This window comes from Lagopus muta, chromosome 1 (genome assembly GCF_023343835.1).
Source record: "Lagopus muta isolate bLagMut1 chromosome 1, bLagMut1 primary, whole genome shotgun sequence".
NCBI classification, from domain to species: domain Eukaryota; kingdom Metazoa; phylum Chordata; class Aves; order Galliformes; family Phasianidae; genus Lagopus; species Lagopus muta.
The window spans coordinates 110,221,160-110,236,318 of NC_064433.1; the positions used below are offsets into that span (position 1 = coordinate 110,221,160).

Sequence of the window (15,159 nt, forward strand, 5' to 3'; positions counted from 1 at the left end):
TCTATCTATCTTCTGTTTGAAATTTAAATCTGAGCCTAATGCCGCCCACCATATGAAACGAATGTGATTAAAACGACGGCTCCTTTTATTTTCAATTAAAATACATGGGAAGCGTTACCTTCCCGCACCACATGCAAACGCGGGCGCATAATGCAGCGCTGGGAAACCGGAACGTGCAAACCCACTGACCCAGTTCCACCCTTACGGTGGATTGAAATGCAAAAAAACCCAACAAACCAAAACAAACAAACAAACCGAAAAAGAAAACTTTTCCCCTCGCTTCCTCCTCGCATGCCATCCAGGGCAACAAAGTAAAACGCGCTGTATAAAAAAGTGGCAAAATGAAAAGCGTTAGAAGGTAATTCCTCGGGGCTTTCTACCCCGCCTAGGGGGCGCCGCGTTCGGCTCCGCTCGGCTCCGCTCGGCTCCGCTCGGCCTCACTCGGTTCTACTCGGCTCTTCTCGGCTCTTCTCGGCCCCTCTGTTCTTCGCCCTGCCCTTTCTTTGACGTCACTCGCCGGTCTCCAGGCAACGGCCCTGGAGCGCCGCGAGCCGGGCTGGCGTTGGCGGTCCGGTCATGGCTCTGCCGCTGCTGCCCGGCTTCTCCGTCGGCCGGAACGTGAGTGGTACAGATGAGACGTCCCTTCCTTTCCCTCTAGCCTCGTTGCCCGAGGGCCAGAGCGAGGAAAAGATGAGCTTAAGGCTGTCGGCAGGGCTGGCAGCAGGGGGCGTGGAGAGGGCGTTGCGGAGCTGAGCGCATCACTGCCTGCAGGGATAATTTGCTGAGTACTGTGCCGTGAAGTGATGTGGGGAGGGAGGAAGGATTTGGGAATGACACTGGAGGTGTTGCCTTTAAGTAGCAGACAGGGCAGTACGGGCTTTCTTAATAAGTGTGAAATATCTGGAGGGGAATCTGGTTTTCATGCTGTGAGCTGAAGGAGAGGGGACAGACTCTTTAGCAGGCACTGTGGTGGTGAAACAAGGGAGATGGTTTCAAGCTCAAAGAAGGTAGAATTAGGTTGGATATAAAGAAAAAGTATTTTATAGCGAGGGTAGTGACACACTGGAACAGGTTGCCCAGAGATGTGGTGGATGCCCCATCTCTGCAGACTTTCAAGGCTGGATCACCTGGGCAACCTGACAAAGCTGTGGTGTCCCTGTTCACTGCAGGGGAGTAGGGCCAGGTGGCCTTTAAAGATCCCTTCCAACTCTAAGTATTCTATGAAATGACCAGCAAAGCCCTGGTTTCTGCAGCCCAACTGCTGGGTGCTTGGCTGGCTCCTGAGCCTAATTCCTCCTGTGAGGGGTAGTACCAAAGGTGTAGGGAGGAAGAGTTTCCAAATCGTTTGTTAAGATGCACGCACTAATGCCAACGATACCATGAGCCTCAGCACCTCTTAAGATGAGATTGCTCCATGCTGTTAGCATATCTGGGAGCCCACTCTATGAGCAATAAATCAGCCTGCATGAAGTGCAGCCCAGTGGAAAATCTCTCTCTAAAGAGGAAGGACAGGTAGAAGCAAGTGTAGCTACCTAGGTAGTCATATAAGGAGAATGAAACTGTAGAAATATGTGGGCTCCCCAGCCTCATTGGTGTGTGAGCATTGTGGGGTACCTGCCAACACGTCACTTCTTGCAGGACCTCTTACAGGCAGCAAAGATATTCCATGTGACTTCTTCCCCATGGTCAGCAGGCTGGTACCATTATTTTAGAAGGGAAAGGAGAAAAGAGTTGGTGGTGAACACTGTTTTCTGAATTCAAATTTGTATTGTAAAGAATTGGTTGTGTATGTACCACTTCAGATAGCTGTTAAGTGGGCACATCAGAAGCGGTGAAATTGGTGTGTACCATTCTTATCTGTTAGGTGGAGATAGAATAACAAATTGCTATGCAGGAACTAATTGTTCTGTAGTTTTCATTTTAAATCAGTTGATGGAGATTATTGTTTTTGGGGTTGTGATAGAGCTGTCTTCATAGCCCTACTGCAGCTGGCTTTGGAGAAGCTTTGTAACAGAGATAAGACCCAGTGTTTGAGTACACTTGGTTGAGGAGAGTTAACATACAGAAAACAGTGAACACGTCATACTGAGTGCATACAGTGCATGTGTGTGCAATGAGAACTACAGATGAGAAAACAAGTTAAAATCACCACAAGACGGTGTTGTGATGCCATAGTTACACAGTTGTGAAAACTCCTAATTGCACTTTTTGTACAGTCCTTAGTTTAGTGGGAGTAATAATGATAACTGGCCCTACTTGAAAAGCATTTGATCTCTTCATAGCTGTTGGCTATTCAATTTAATTTCATTTTGTACACTTCTGCAAGTGAGAGGCCAAGAAGAACACATTTAAAAGAGGAAAAAAATTAAAAATGACTGCCATAGATACATTGATAAGGAAACATTTTCTTGCTGGTACTGTGACCACTGCCATCAGTGTTTCTTATCACACAGAAACAGTAGTAGCAAAGCATTTCCTGAAGAGGGATGAGCAGGGGATAGGGAACTGCTGCTGCTGTCAGTCCTTGGTTTATAATTATGGGTATTAATTCCACTCTTGTTCTTATCACTGTTCAAACTACTGCTGCAATCCTCTGTTCTCTGCCTTCAATACTACCTGCTGCATACAGAGGCTCTCAAAAGGTGGAAGAGGTATACGTATCCATTTGGATGTATTATGTGAGAAGGCTGAGCTCCCACAGAAAACCAGGGCTTTAAGGTGTTTACAACACCAATAACTCCAGGGCAGCAAGGATTGCCGCTGGCAAAGGGGAATTAAGAAATCCTTACACAGCACTTGCATCTTTGTGTCTAAGGGTCACTGGCTCTTGCAGTACAGCTCCTCTATGATTATTATTACTCTCTGACAGCTCTACCAGGAATGCTTGCTTCCTCTCCAGCCTGCGAGCAGAAAAGCTTCATCTCAAGCTGCGTGCATCTTCCCTTTGCTGCTGAAGGCCAAAGACTGCAAGGCCTGGTGCTGCAAAAAGGCAGCAGCCCCTGTGTGATGTCTACCTTATTGTTTTTCCCCTTAACTGTAACTGACTGGTACCTCTTTCCAATTCATGCCCCAGAGCAATGCTGCTGCTGTGGTTCTGTTTAACTGAGACAAAACCTAACTGCTCCGGCATTGCAGCAAATTAGAGTAGAGGGTAATACACCAAGGTGATAGACACTTTCAAAATAGCTGGAGTGGTTCCTATGGTAACATAACATAGCATTTCCTCAGCTCTAAGAGAAGAGCTGGGCATGCATGTGAGGGCTGGTTTCCCCTGCCCTGACAGCACTGGGGAATGGCCTTACCCTGCCTGGCGGGGCATGGGGATCCCCTGTGGTGCACCACCCTGTTGAGTTAAGGAACATGGTCATTTATTTTTGTAAATACATACTAGCTTTGTTCCTGTCACCAAAGCCAACATAAAATAGCCAAAGAAAGACCAAACACTGCTGTACCTTCTACCTGCAAATTCTGGCTGGTATGAAAATTGTGCAATAGAGAGGTTTTCAGCTTTGCCAATACAAGTTATGTATGTGCCAACACACACAAAAAAAAAATCACATGCCTCAATACCCACATTTCATGCTGCACATGGCAGAAACACTACGTGTAATAGGTTTGCTCTGTTACTCCAAGAGTGTGAGTGTGGACTGTGGCAGGAATGTTTCTGGTGACAGTACAGTCATGCTGTGACTTCCTCTGCTAGTGTTACTGATCCACCTCCTGCTGTGAAAGGCACCTTCTGATAGCAGGCTGCTGTTCTTGCCTTGTATCAGCAGCTGATGGAAAGGACTATTCCTGTGGGTTGGATTAAGTGAGTTCTCTCTGACCAGTGCTTTTCTGTGCCTGAGGTTTGGAATCCTCCTCAGAGAGGGAATTCTTTTCAATTCCAATCTCTTGGAGACTCAGATAAAGACTTTATAGATCTTGGGGGATAAAAGAGTGATACTTGAGAGTATCCATTTCTGCTGCAAACTCTATTGGCATAGAACAAATTCCCTCTCTTCCTTGTTTATTGCAGTAGCTTGGAATTGCCCTCCCTTGTGCTACCATTGCTGTCTCTGGATTTTTCCTGGTTTAACTATTTTCTGCTGCTCTGTAATCATTGCTGTCAAAATGGGACATTCATTTTCCTTGTCGGAGTGCTTTCCAAGCTCCTTATGCTGTGCCTTCCCCTGCTCCAGGCTCTGGCCTTCGTTCCTGAGCCCCTTCCACTGTTTGCTGCCTCACTCCCCAGGTCTGTCTGCTCACAGCCCTGGCCCAAATCTTTCTTAGCTTTCCATCAGGGCTGCATTTTTGATTGCTTCCTTTATACTAGACTGTTGTCTCCTCTCAGGTTGTCCCAGCTCTGGCAGTAAGAGCAAGCTTGTCATTCTGCTCCAGGCAGAAAGATGGTGCATCACCTTCTGGGACATGTTAGAGGGACACCACTGCAGCTGGGAACAAAGTCTTAGGGCAATCCTCCTTTTACAATACCACTCATCCCTAACCATACTGAAATCTCTGAAGGTGAATGGAGACAATACCTGTGGCTGAAATGTGGCTTTTCAGTAGGAAATGGTTTTAAACTGAGACAGGGGAAGTTTAGGTTAGATATTAGGAGGAATTTTTTCACTCAAAGGGTGGTGACGCACTGGAACAGGTTGCCCAAGGAGGCTGTGGATGCCCCATCCCTGGAGGCATTCAAGGCCAGGCTGGACGTGGCTCTGGGCAGCCTGGTCTGGTGGTTGGCGGCCCTGCACATAGCAGGGGGGTTGAAACTCAATGATCATTCTGGTCCTTTTCAACCCAGGTCATTCTATGATTCTATGAAATGAGTGCTTACTTTGTGAGAGATGCTACTTGGGTTGTGAGAACTGGTGCTACTTGTCTCACTTCTGTTCACTGGCGTGACGTGTTTCAAGAGGGCAGGATTCTGCATGGATTTCAGTGGCATAGCATGCAGCATTTACTTGTACTTCTGTTATTTAGCTGAAACAACTAGGACACCATATCAGCAGTCCAAAGTAGTTCAGAAATGTCACTGTTCATCCCAATACAGGATTTGAGCCAGGACTCCACAGTGCAGCTGCAATTAAAAATGAACATGGGGAAGAGTAACACAGTGCTGCCAGTGGCTTTTGCCCTAACTCCCCGTGGCATTTGCTTCACAAGATGTGGCCCCTGAGACAGTGGCTGTGGTGACAAATTTCTACTTGTGTTTGGTTCAGCTGAAAAGTACAGCTTCCTGCTGTGACTGTACCAGAGTATTAAAGAGCAAGATGCTGAGAGCACAGGGCAGTGCACCCCAGTGGCTGAGTCCACAAAACTTCAGAGAATCCCAACCTTCACATTCGTCATTGTTGAATGTATCCCCACTACTTATTTCAGGCTCACTGCACAGAAAATGGCCAGCTTTGTTCAGCTGATCTACAGCCAGCATTAGCACAGCTGACACAGTGAAGCTCTTTCCCTGTACTGTCACAGATTTCTTTTAGAAGTTGCTTAATACTGCTGTGGATGTAATGTGATGTTCTGTCACTATTTTCGGCTGGATGCTGTCTGGGTTCATTAGCTGAAGTTTCTCAAATGTCATTTTTCTCTTTTGCAATCTTCCATTATAATTACTCTTTTGCTTAAAAAGGAAAGCCTTTTGCTTAAAACCTGCTCATGTTTCTAGAGGAGACTTCGGTGATCTTCACAGAGGAGCTTATAAGTAGTACTGTGATTATTGATCTAAAATGATCTTTCTGTAAAAAGCTACAGGAACTCCACAAAAGATTCTTAGTAGAATTGCAGCTGTTGGGCCACTTATTTTTCAAATCACACCTTGAACTCTGTTGTGATTTCAGCCCTAAGAAAATTTCCACCAGGTGCAAATGTGGATTTCTTTGACAAACAATTTCTCACACTGTAACTGACCAAAGCCCAGTAAAGGAAGGACAGAAAATGCTTTTTGAAGAAGCTTTGAGGACATTAAGGGACTTTCCTTTGCTCAGGATAGCTGCCACCCTTACTGCGCTTTAATAACTTTGCTTTTCTCCCTTACTCATGCTTTGGTAATAGGCAGAGAAGAAGTACTTGCTATGTCAAAATGGATCAGCTGGTGTATGGAGCTTTTAGTGTAAATGAGATGTTTTTGCCCACGAATTTCCTTTTTAAATCTCAGCTTGACTCTAGCTATTCCATATTAGACCTAACAAATGCTGAAATCTCCCTCCTGTTCTGTCTTCTCCCCAGCTTTCTATCAGCTTATCAGGGAACAAAAGTAATAATAAAAAAGGGAACAGAACAAGAAAGGGCAGCTTGCTAGTTTCCAAAAAACAGGGAGAAAACCATCCTTACTGGAAATCTGCTGGGGAGGAGTGGCAGACCCAGCCAGTTCTCCCCGGCCTTCGTCCTCACCTGCAGAAACAGTGCTGTGGGCCTCAGGGAAGGGTGGGATGACCGAGGGAAGGTCTTCTCTTAATGCCTATACGTCAGTGCTTGTGCTGTGCACAGAAGCATGACATTTAATATCACAGCTCAAAAATAAATACATTAAAAAAAAGGTGCTGATATTAAATATTTTGTTTTGGGCATCTTTCCTGCAAATATGCAGCTCTTCTTTTAATCTTGTTAAATTCTTGGCTTGAGCGATGTTGCATGGCAGGGAGGCCCATAGGCCAACTTTGTTACACAATAAATATTTCCTTGTATCGATTTTGTCTTTTATGTCTTAAATAATTCAAGAACCCTTGTTCTTGAATAACTTTTTGTCCTCCTCATGTGTCCTTTATCTTATGCTACATGCCATTTGCCCTTTCTACTCACCTTTATTCAAAACTCTGCTTGCATTTAGGTACTTCCTCTGGGGAAACGTATCCATACTCTCATTCATTCCTGCTATCAGTATGGGAGCCCCGTCTCACCTTGCAGCATCTGCTTTGAAGGGTGCTGCTTAGCCCAGCCTTTGTTAACCTAAGCAGGGTACGGCCATTGATTTTTATGGCATTAAAAATAATCAGTTGTAAAAATAATAAGTAATGTGGGTTTTTTGCATACCACTGCCCTTGCATTATAAGCAAAATCTAAACTAAGGTAGGGATTGAGCTGTTCGTTGAGCTGAGGGGGAGCTCTCCTTCCTGTGTCATTGAGCTTAGAGCACCGTTGAGATTTTCACCTTCGGTGTGCACTAGTTTGTGTATATGAGCAGTGAATGTTATGAGCCAAAGGTTAGCTGCCTTTCAGATTCCTCACTCAATTTCATATTGGCAGAATAAAATAACTAGTCAGCTCCTTTCAGATTTTGCTGCTCCACTGCTTTCACTCTTCCCAGAATATTGGATGTGTATTATATTATTCTGGAGCACTCAAACGTTGCCATGATGAACAACATTTCTCTTGGCCAATTTTTATTCATGATGGTAATGCATTGTTGTCTACACCTTTTTTGGGAGCACTAGTTTAAATGTGTGTGCTCTAATTACTGTTGCTCAGTCTTCAAGGAATCATTAAGGTTGGAAAAGACCACTAAGAGCACCAGTCCAACCAGCAGCCCATCCCACCATGCCCACTGCCCACGTCCCTCAGTGCCATATCCACAGGGCTCCTGAACACCTCCAGGGACGGTGACTGCACCACCTTCCTGGGCAGCCTGTGCCACTGCATCACCGCTCTTTCTGAGAAAAAATTATTCCTAATAGCCAACCCCAACCTTCCAAATGCAGTGGGAGAGGCAGTTCTGTCCCTCTGCTACATTACTGACATATCTGCTCCAGTGGAGCTTGGAGAATTATGCTGTCCAGCCTTTCCATTGCCTGGGTCTTTCCTGTGCTCTTCCCTAGCATCAGTTCCTCCCCTTTCAGCCTCAGCTTTCCTCACGGTCCCTCAGCCCCAGGCTGAGGGTTGGGGGCACAACTCAGCTGTTCCAAAGCATTTCAAGGATTTGAAGGAACGAGGAAAGGAGCAGAGTAAGAGGAGCTAACAGGTCAATACTGCCGCTAATGGGAGGAAGGGTTTGTGGTGCTGTCTCCTGTGTTTGCTCTTCCTGTTTGTCTGATCTGTGTGGGGTAGCTGCCTCTCTGTGAGGGAGCAGGCCAGTAGAGCAGGAGCATTCCCACAGGCAGGACTGATGCTCGCTGGAGACTTCTTTGCATCACTTCAAGGCAGACTCCAGGACTAGTCAAGAAATGTGAGCAGGCAGGATGGCTTTCTTTGCAGTTGGTTGTTTCTAAGGACTCGATCTGTAACTGCCTGAAAAACAATAATAATGTAAAAAAAAAAAAAATTGCTACAAAGGTTGTCTTTTGAAATAAGCCTGGATACAATAAGTTTTCTGTCTTTTGATTCAGCTCCAGATTCCCAAAATTGAAGTGTATTCAGGATTATGTATTTTGCACTCCGCAGTTCAAATGTAAAGAAGGTCTTCAACATAAGTTATGACAGCAGACTGTTTTCTGGGTGCTCCTGAAGTGTTTCTATTTGATCTGTGGGGTTCTATAGAGGAAGCTTCCCCCCCCCTACTTTTTGCATTGTTCTCATGGGTGACTTGCTTCCTTATTCCATAGTCTTTATTGTGGGGAAGAAGAAGAGGGGGACAACAGCTGGTATCATCCTATTTTTCATCCTGGCTATGTTACCAGAATGCCTTTCCATTTTGATCTGTAAGACAGAAAATTGACTACTGAAATAATGTCACTTCACATGCAGCACTCAAGTTGTTACAGGTTTTCAGATAGTATTAAAGGTACTTACAGAGAAACTTCTATGTGATTTATCACCCTTGCATAGCTAGGTAACTCTTATGAATTTAAAACCACACATTAAAATGTCGTTTTCTCTCTTTGCTTCCAAATTTTTGACAGTTAGGGAAAGAAAAGTTCCACAAATCCCAGCACTGGGGCTACTGCAATAATGTTGCTATGCTGCTTGCAGAAGATAAACCTGGAATAGGAGGTGAACCATTACCTGGACAGAAGCTGAAACCTAAATCCAGCGTGTTTCCTGCAGAGCTTGGATGTGGTGCTCCCGCCTGGATAGCATTTGACAAGCAGGTATGTGGAAATCAGTATCTGTATGTTTTTTTAGGAACAGATACAATATGACAGATGTGAAATTCAGTCAAATACTTCAGAAGATTAGGTTTTGTGTGGAGAAATGTTCCTAGACAAACAAAAAAGGTGGCAACTTCTGCTTTTCCATAATACTGATATGTTGTATAATTAAGGTAAACATATGTTTTACAGCAATATACACAAATACTTCTGCACTGGGATACATCTCCTACGGGACATCATAAAAATAAGGGGGTAGTTAGTATATATATCTATTTAAAATAGTGATAGCAAATAATTGATTTGCAACAATGTACTACTTCTTTTCCATTTCTTTGTTTTTCAAATGATCAAACAAGGAAATGTGTAGTTACAGGAATGTAAGAAAGGCCTATGTCCAGGAGAAAATCTGCATGACCACTAACCACAGTGCAGTTCTGTAGGATTAGAATTCCCTTATCTAGTCTTGTTTGTTTGCTCAAAGTCCTGTTGACTTTGTTCACATGTAGGGAAATAGATTGTGTCTGTTATAAATACTGGAATTTAGAATTAATATATATATATACTTATTTATTTTGTAGGAGTGTAATGACACCTTTAAAGCTAGAGAGTTATCAAATAACTGTTATCTAGATGATATGAATTTTCAAGCACGCTGTCATTACTTTCCTTTTTAAAATTTACATTAAATGCTACTTGGTGATGGTTTATTTCTAAAGCAACAAGCCTATAATCAGAGAAGGAAAATGATCCAGAAAAAGAAATCATTCAGCAAATTGCAGAAATGTTGCATGACAAAATTATTAGGATATTAAACACTGAAAAGAATGACATAATTTTTGTTTTAAAGTAAAAGTCACATAGATAATTTCAGTATAATTGCCTATTTGTCTCCTTGGCAGACCAGAACTAATGCAAGAAAATGTAAAGCTTGAATAGATAGATACACATTGCCTCTGAAGTCCCTAGTACAAGTCCCTAGTACTGCTCACTTGCTTTTCACCAGTGTGCTCAAATGTGAATTGTTATAATGTGCCTAAGTGTTAAGTCCTTGGCCAGTCCTGCACATGTTCTATCTGCACCCCTTTTTTGATATGAAAGAGTGCTTTTGTTTCTTGGGGACATACCTGTTAGCAGGATTTGGGTCCAAGTTTATGAAATAAATGAGTTAAGTAGAAAGCAAGGGGACCTGCTGGTGAAATGAGCTAGCTAGCTACTCTCTTTGTCTCATCAGTGTATTCCTACACAGGGCAATCAATGCAGGATGGGAGTTTACGGGTTTGGAATTAAACTCTGGAAGGCTCATGTCTCTTTTTTTTTAAATTATAGACAGTTAAAGAGTACTACCCAACTAATTTAACCTCCCCAGGTAAGAGCCTGAAATGGCATTATGCCTGCCAGTGCTGCAGTTTGTGATGCAGCCAAGTGGACTCCATGAAAAATGAAGAAGTGTTAATGTTTTTAAATGTACTCTGCTTTCTTACCCATTTTTCTTTCCAACTTTCAGCAGTACCAGTTTGTTGGAGGAAGGACGGGCGTAATACTTCATATTAAGTGGGTTAAGAAATAGTTTTTGTAACTTCATATGCCTAATAGGAAGCAGGTGTAAACTTAATTTCTTCTGTGATTAAATAGATACACAAGGCTTCCTGGACTTGAAAAGATGTTTATAATTTGACTTCCACAGGTGCTAGGGAAACCGCATGCCAACTTTGCAATATGCCACAGAGTTTGTTCAATATTTGTTACTTCCAATTTTCATGCCCAACTTCTAATTTCTAAAAAAAAGGGCTACTGTACACAGCAGTGTACTACAGATGACGCATAAGTTAGGAAATGTTGAATTTTGACTATTTCTAAAAGTAAGTTTACTTTAAAATGTAAAATAAGTCATCATCTTTTATGTTCCTTCTCCACCCTTTCTGAATTATGTTTCAATCTGCAAAAATGCAGTTGGCTGCTGAGCGTGTGCCAGTTGTACACTAGCATGCTCATAAAGAAGTTGCAGAAGAGTTTCCACAAAGTCATCAGGTGATGTAGACCAGGACATGCTTAGTGAACGGGATAATTACAGTCTATTTAATGCTCAATTCTGTTTGAAAATAGACCCTTTCACCTGGCTGGTGTCTCATGAGAAGGCTGTTGTCAGAAATGTCCGCTGACAGAATTAAAAACAGTTAATAATCAAATAGCACAGCTGAACAATATGCTTGTCAGAAATTCTTACTTTAGTGAGACTAGCAAAACAGGGAGAAGAGAGTACATGCATCCTGGAGTTGTATGGCTTATCACCAGTTGGGCAAGGGGTGAAGTTCAACTCTGTGTTGGCTGAGCCCTCAGGATTCTCAGATACATGGGTTTCAAACATTTTTAAGCCCAGGTCTGCCAGATGCTCACTGGAATGGACCTGTTTTTCCACTGTGTTGTTTTGTCTAATGAACCAAGAATGAAATTGTTGAATTTATTAATCATTACAAAAATGAATTATGAATTAGCACTGATATGACCCACATATTTGGTTGGAGGTGCTGCTGGTGGAAACCTAGTTTTTAGTAAAAAACACACTCTTGCACACTCTTACCACAGCTAGCATCTTGGTACATACTACACTACAAAATAGATGTTTCTTGAACATTCCCTTGAACATAGTCTTGGTGACTAAAGAACATGAATGATACCAAGAAATATAAAAATCGTTTGCAAAGTTTGATCTGAGATCTCCTGACATTAACACCATTGGAGTAAACCACTGAATACTTCACCTGTGAAGGCTTTTTACTTGCGTTATTTCTCTCCCAAGAAACCACAGAGAGGCCAGTAGGTGTGCTCTCTGAGATTTCCCTTCTTGCTGAATTGCAGAATAAGGTAAGTTTTGAAATGACAGTATTGCACGGCTCTAAGTGACTCCTGAAAAAATATAATTTTTCTCATAGTCTTCCATACCACTCATTAGAGAGCTTGCAAGACCTGCTTGAAAAGGACTCTCCTTTTTACTTACCTCAATGGTAAAGCCATTACTGTCATGATTTTCCAGGAATTCATTGAATAGAAGTCTAAAAGTTTCTTCATGACTTAGGTAGCTCATTGTGCCATCAAAAATGCTTTGTTTGGAACAATTTTCAAGCAGCCTGCTGATAGTTTTATACTTGATTTATTTCTTTACTCTGGAGTTCCATCTCTGCTTAAATGTTGTGATAATAAAAATGCCAACCAAAGAATATTAAATTTATGTGATTTAATGTGGATTTCCATTCTTGCATTTCTGAGAAGTAAATCTATCTCCTGAAATCCATACATTTAATTAGCTTATAATGTGCAGAAGTCTATTTTATTGATGCATTATGCAAAAGCATTGAAGACTTTGCTGCTTTATATGTATTTATTGTTTTTAATAGGTACTGTCTTTTGATGCCTATTTTGAGGAAGAAGTGCCAGATAAAAATCAAGAACTATATAGAATAAGACACTGTAAAATATACTTCTACCTTGAAGATGATACAATTCAAGTGGTTGAACCCCAAATGAAAAATAGCGGCATAATTCAAGGTATGTATTTTTAATAGCGTTTTATTTTTTGCTGAAAGTGTAAATACTTCCAGCGAAGTCTTGGTCCATTTTAAGGAATACATGACATGGATTCTTAATATTTAAATGGACAGTGAGTGAATAGCTGTAATCATCTTATTATGGATCACAATATGAACTTTTCTATTGCCTTACTTTTTGAAGATGTAGGTTTAGTAGGGCAGAATCCATTCATACACACACACATACATTTTTTTCTTTAATGTGATCCTTGGTCTTTTTTTGGTTTTGTATCACTTCTGGAAAAGCAATTTGCATTCTGGATTTCCATTCCTGGTCCCAGTTCCTTCCTATGTTAATAAATTCTCTCGCTGAAGCTTTCTTATAGTTTATTAGAAGCTGCAGATATCTTTGCATTTACTGAAGGAGAGCACCTTTTGTGCCTCTGGCTGTTGGTTATGATTAAAATACCCTTGGCTGAGTAGTTTTTCCGTGACACTTCTAAGCTGCCTTTCCTCAGAGTCATATCACTACACTTGGGCCAGCCTGAGGACTTGTGGAGAAAGGTTTAGTAAGCTGATTTACTGGAGTATTAATGAACTTGGTTTACATTAAGAAAATGTGATCTGGCAGTCAACATCCCATTGTAGAAAGGGAGTACAGCTGCTGCTTCTTGATATTTATAGGTCACTGCCAAAATTAAAAAAAAGAAATTGCAAGAGATGTAGTCCAGATAAGCAGAATGTCTTGGGATGAGTATTTTGGGATGACTGCACCTCCCAGTCCCAGAAGATAGTTTATACGTTCTGGTGGATCTTTGCACAGCAATTTAGAATTTTTTTTTTTAAATTAACTCTTTAATTGTGATATTCTTTTCCAAGATGATCAGATGCTATCAATTTATTTGTCTACAGAACAGGATAACATTTAAAAGTATTAAGCATTACATTTCTGTTGTATCTGGGATTAAGTTGCCTGGGAATTTTATCTTAGAGTAGTACTTTGAACCCTGCTTTCCCTGTATTGAAAAGTTCTTGGCAGAAATTTTGCTGGCTGTTCAGCAGGAACTGATTCTGAATTCAGAGGAACCTCATCCTGTTCCTACTAGGGCAATTGATTTTTCATGACCTAAAGAAAAGCATATTGGATCTTTTCACCTGGGAATTTATAAGACACCCTCACTCCAGCTATCTCTGTGAGGCTGGAAACATTCTCAGGTGAAGGATTTCTTTGACTTGTGTGTCATAGCAGTGGGAGCAAATGTTTCTAGATTATGTGGCTTGGAACAAATGACTATCAACAAAGGAAATACAGTTAAACTAAGAAGCAGAGGTGATGTCCCTGAGAGGGAAGCTAGAAACCAGGTTCATTAATGCAGAAAGTGTAGCAGAAATGCTAGGTCATGGCCTAAAACAGTGATTGAACACCTGGTGGGAAAGCAGGGCCAACCCAAAGGAGCTCAGCTGCAATGCGCTTGAGTGACTGGAACGTGTGGAGCCAGGATCCACCCCTTCCCAGACCACATTTAAGGGTTGGCAGTGGAGGTAAGAGTATCTCACTGGAGATCCTTGCCTACTTGAGGCCTTCAAAGGTAAGCAGATGTTTGTTTGTTGTTTCTGTGTCTATGGCTGCTGCACTGGGGCTTGTTCTCATTTGCTGCAACCTAGACTCGTGCCACTCTGCTGTTACTGGTGTACTTTTCATCATATTATAGCACTACATCATTATAGAAAGCAAATTCAAGGCTGTTTGCTTTGTATCTAGCTGTAAGAATGAGTCTTTTAGGTTGCTACTGCAGTATGAGGTATGTAGTCTACTTTCTCAGGCCCAATGTTCCTGGTAGTCTAGTGATGATCCTGAACTGACAGGAAGACTACAGTTTCCTCCTATTTCCTTGGTTGGATCTTGTGTTAATGGTTGTTGAAGTTATCTTTGGTACAAGATCTAAAATTTACTGCGTAGTATTGAAAAGGAAGAGGGATTTTCTCAGTCTTCTATGCAAGGATGTCTTGAAGGCCTCTACAGTTTTGTAAGAGCACTTCTCAATATGAGATAAATGAGTATGTAGAAACACAAATTAGGTGGATTAAAAAGAAGTGTTCCAGTATCTTACAAGAGCACTTCATTTATTTGTTGCTTGTATCTTAGCTGGTGGAGAATCTCAGTTTATTGGTTGTGTCAAGAAAGAGGGAAGTGCAGTAGATTGAAAGATTCCCAAACCAGTTGGTGTATGTTTAGGCTTCACAGCTAATGAGATGACTTTGGGCCTATACTTTATCATAACTATTTACATAAAGATTCTTCTTAAGCTAGAGATTAATCTTATGGCGGGGGGGGGGGGGGGGGGGGGGGGGGGGGAGGAGGAGGAGGAGGAGGAGGAGGAGGAGGATGGAAATGCTTGTCAGAGAATTCTTGCTCCTATGTGCTTAGACACTGACTTTATGCTCTGTAAATGAATAAAAGCTATGAAACTTACCTTAGGGACAATAAGTTTGTTCTTGAATACATGTAAAAGCGGTCTTAAACTGCTTATTTTCGTAAGAATATGTATATAAAATGCATAAACCATGAAGTGCTTGTATGTGTATATACATTTATAATCTGCTTAAACCATTACTTTTGC

The 15,159-nt window shown here is 41.9% G+C and overlaps 1 protein-coding gene across 2 annotated transcripts in view; it reads left to right on the plus strand.

Moving 5' to 3' along the window:
• Positions 1–205: 205 nt before the first annotated feature.
• Positions 206–15,159, plus strand: part of EFHC2 (EF-hand domain containing 2) — a 71,363-nt gene continuing 56,409 nt past the window's right edge. The window contains exons 1-3 of one of the 2 annotated variants that reach the window (XM_048955858.1): positions 206–618; positions 8,823–9,011; positions 12,407–12,557. In XM_048955858.1, the coding sequence (XP_048811815.1) occupies positions 577–618; positions 8,823–9,011; positions 12,407–12,557 (382 nt within the window). In that variant the 5' untranslated portion in view covers positions 206–576. Of the gene's footprint in view, positions 626–8,822; positions 9,012–12,406; positions 12,558–15,159 lie in introns of both variants that reach the window. The other variant, XM_048955869.1, reaches the window with a different exon arrangement.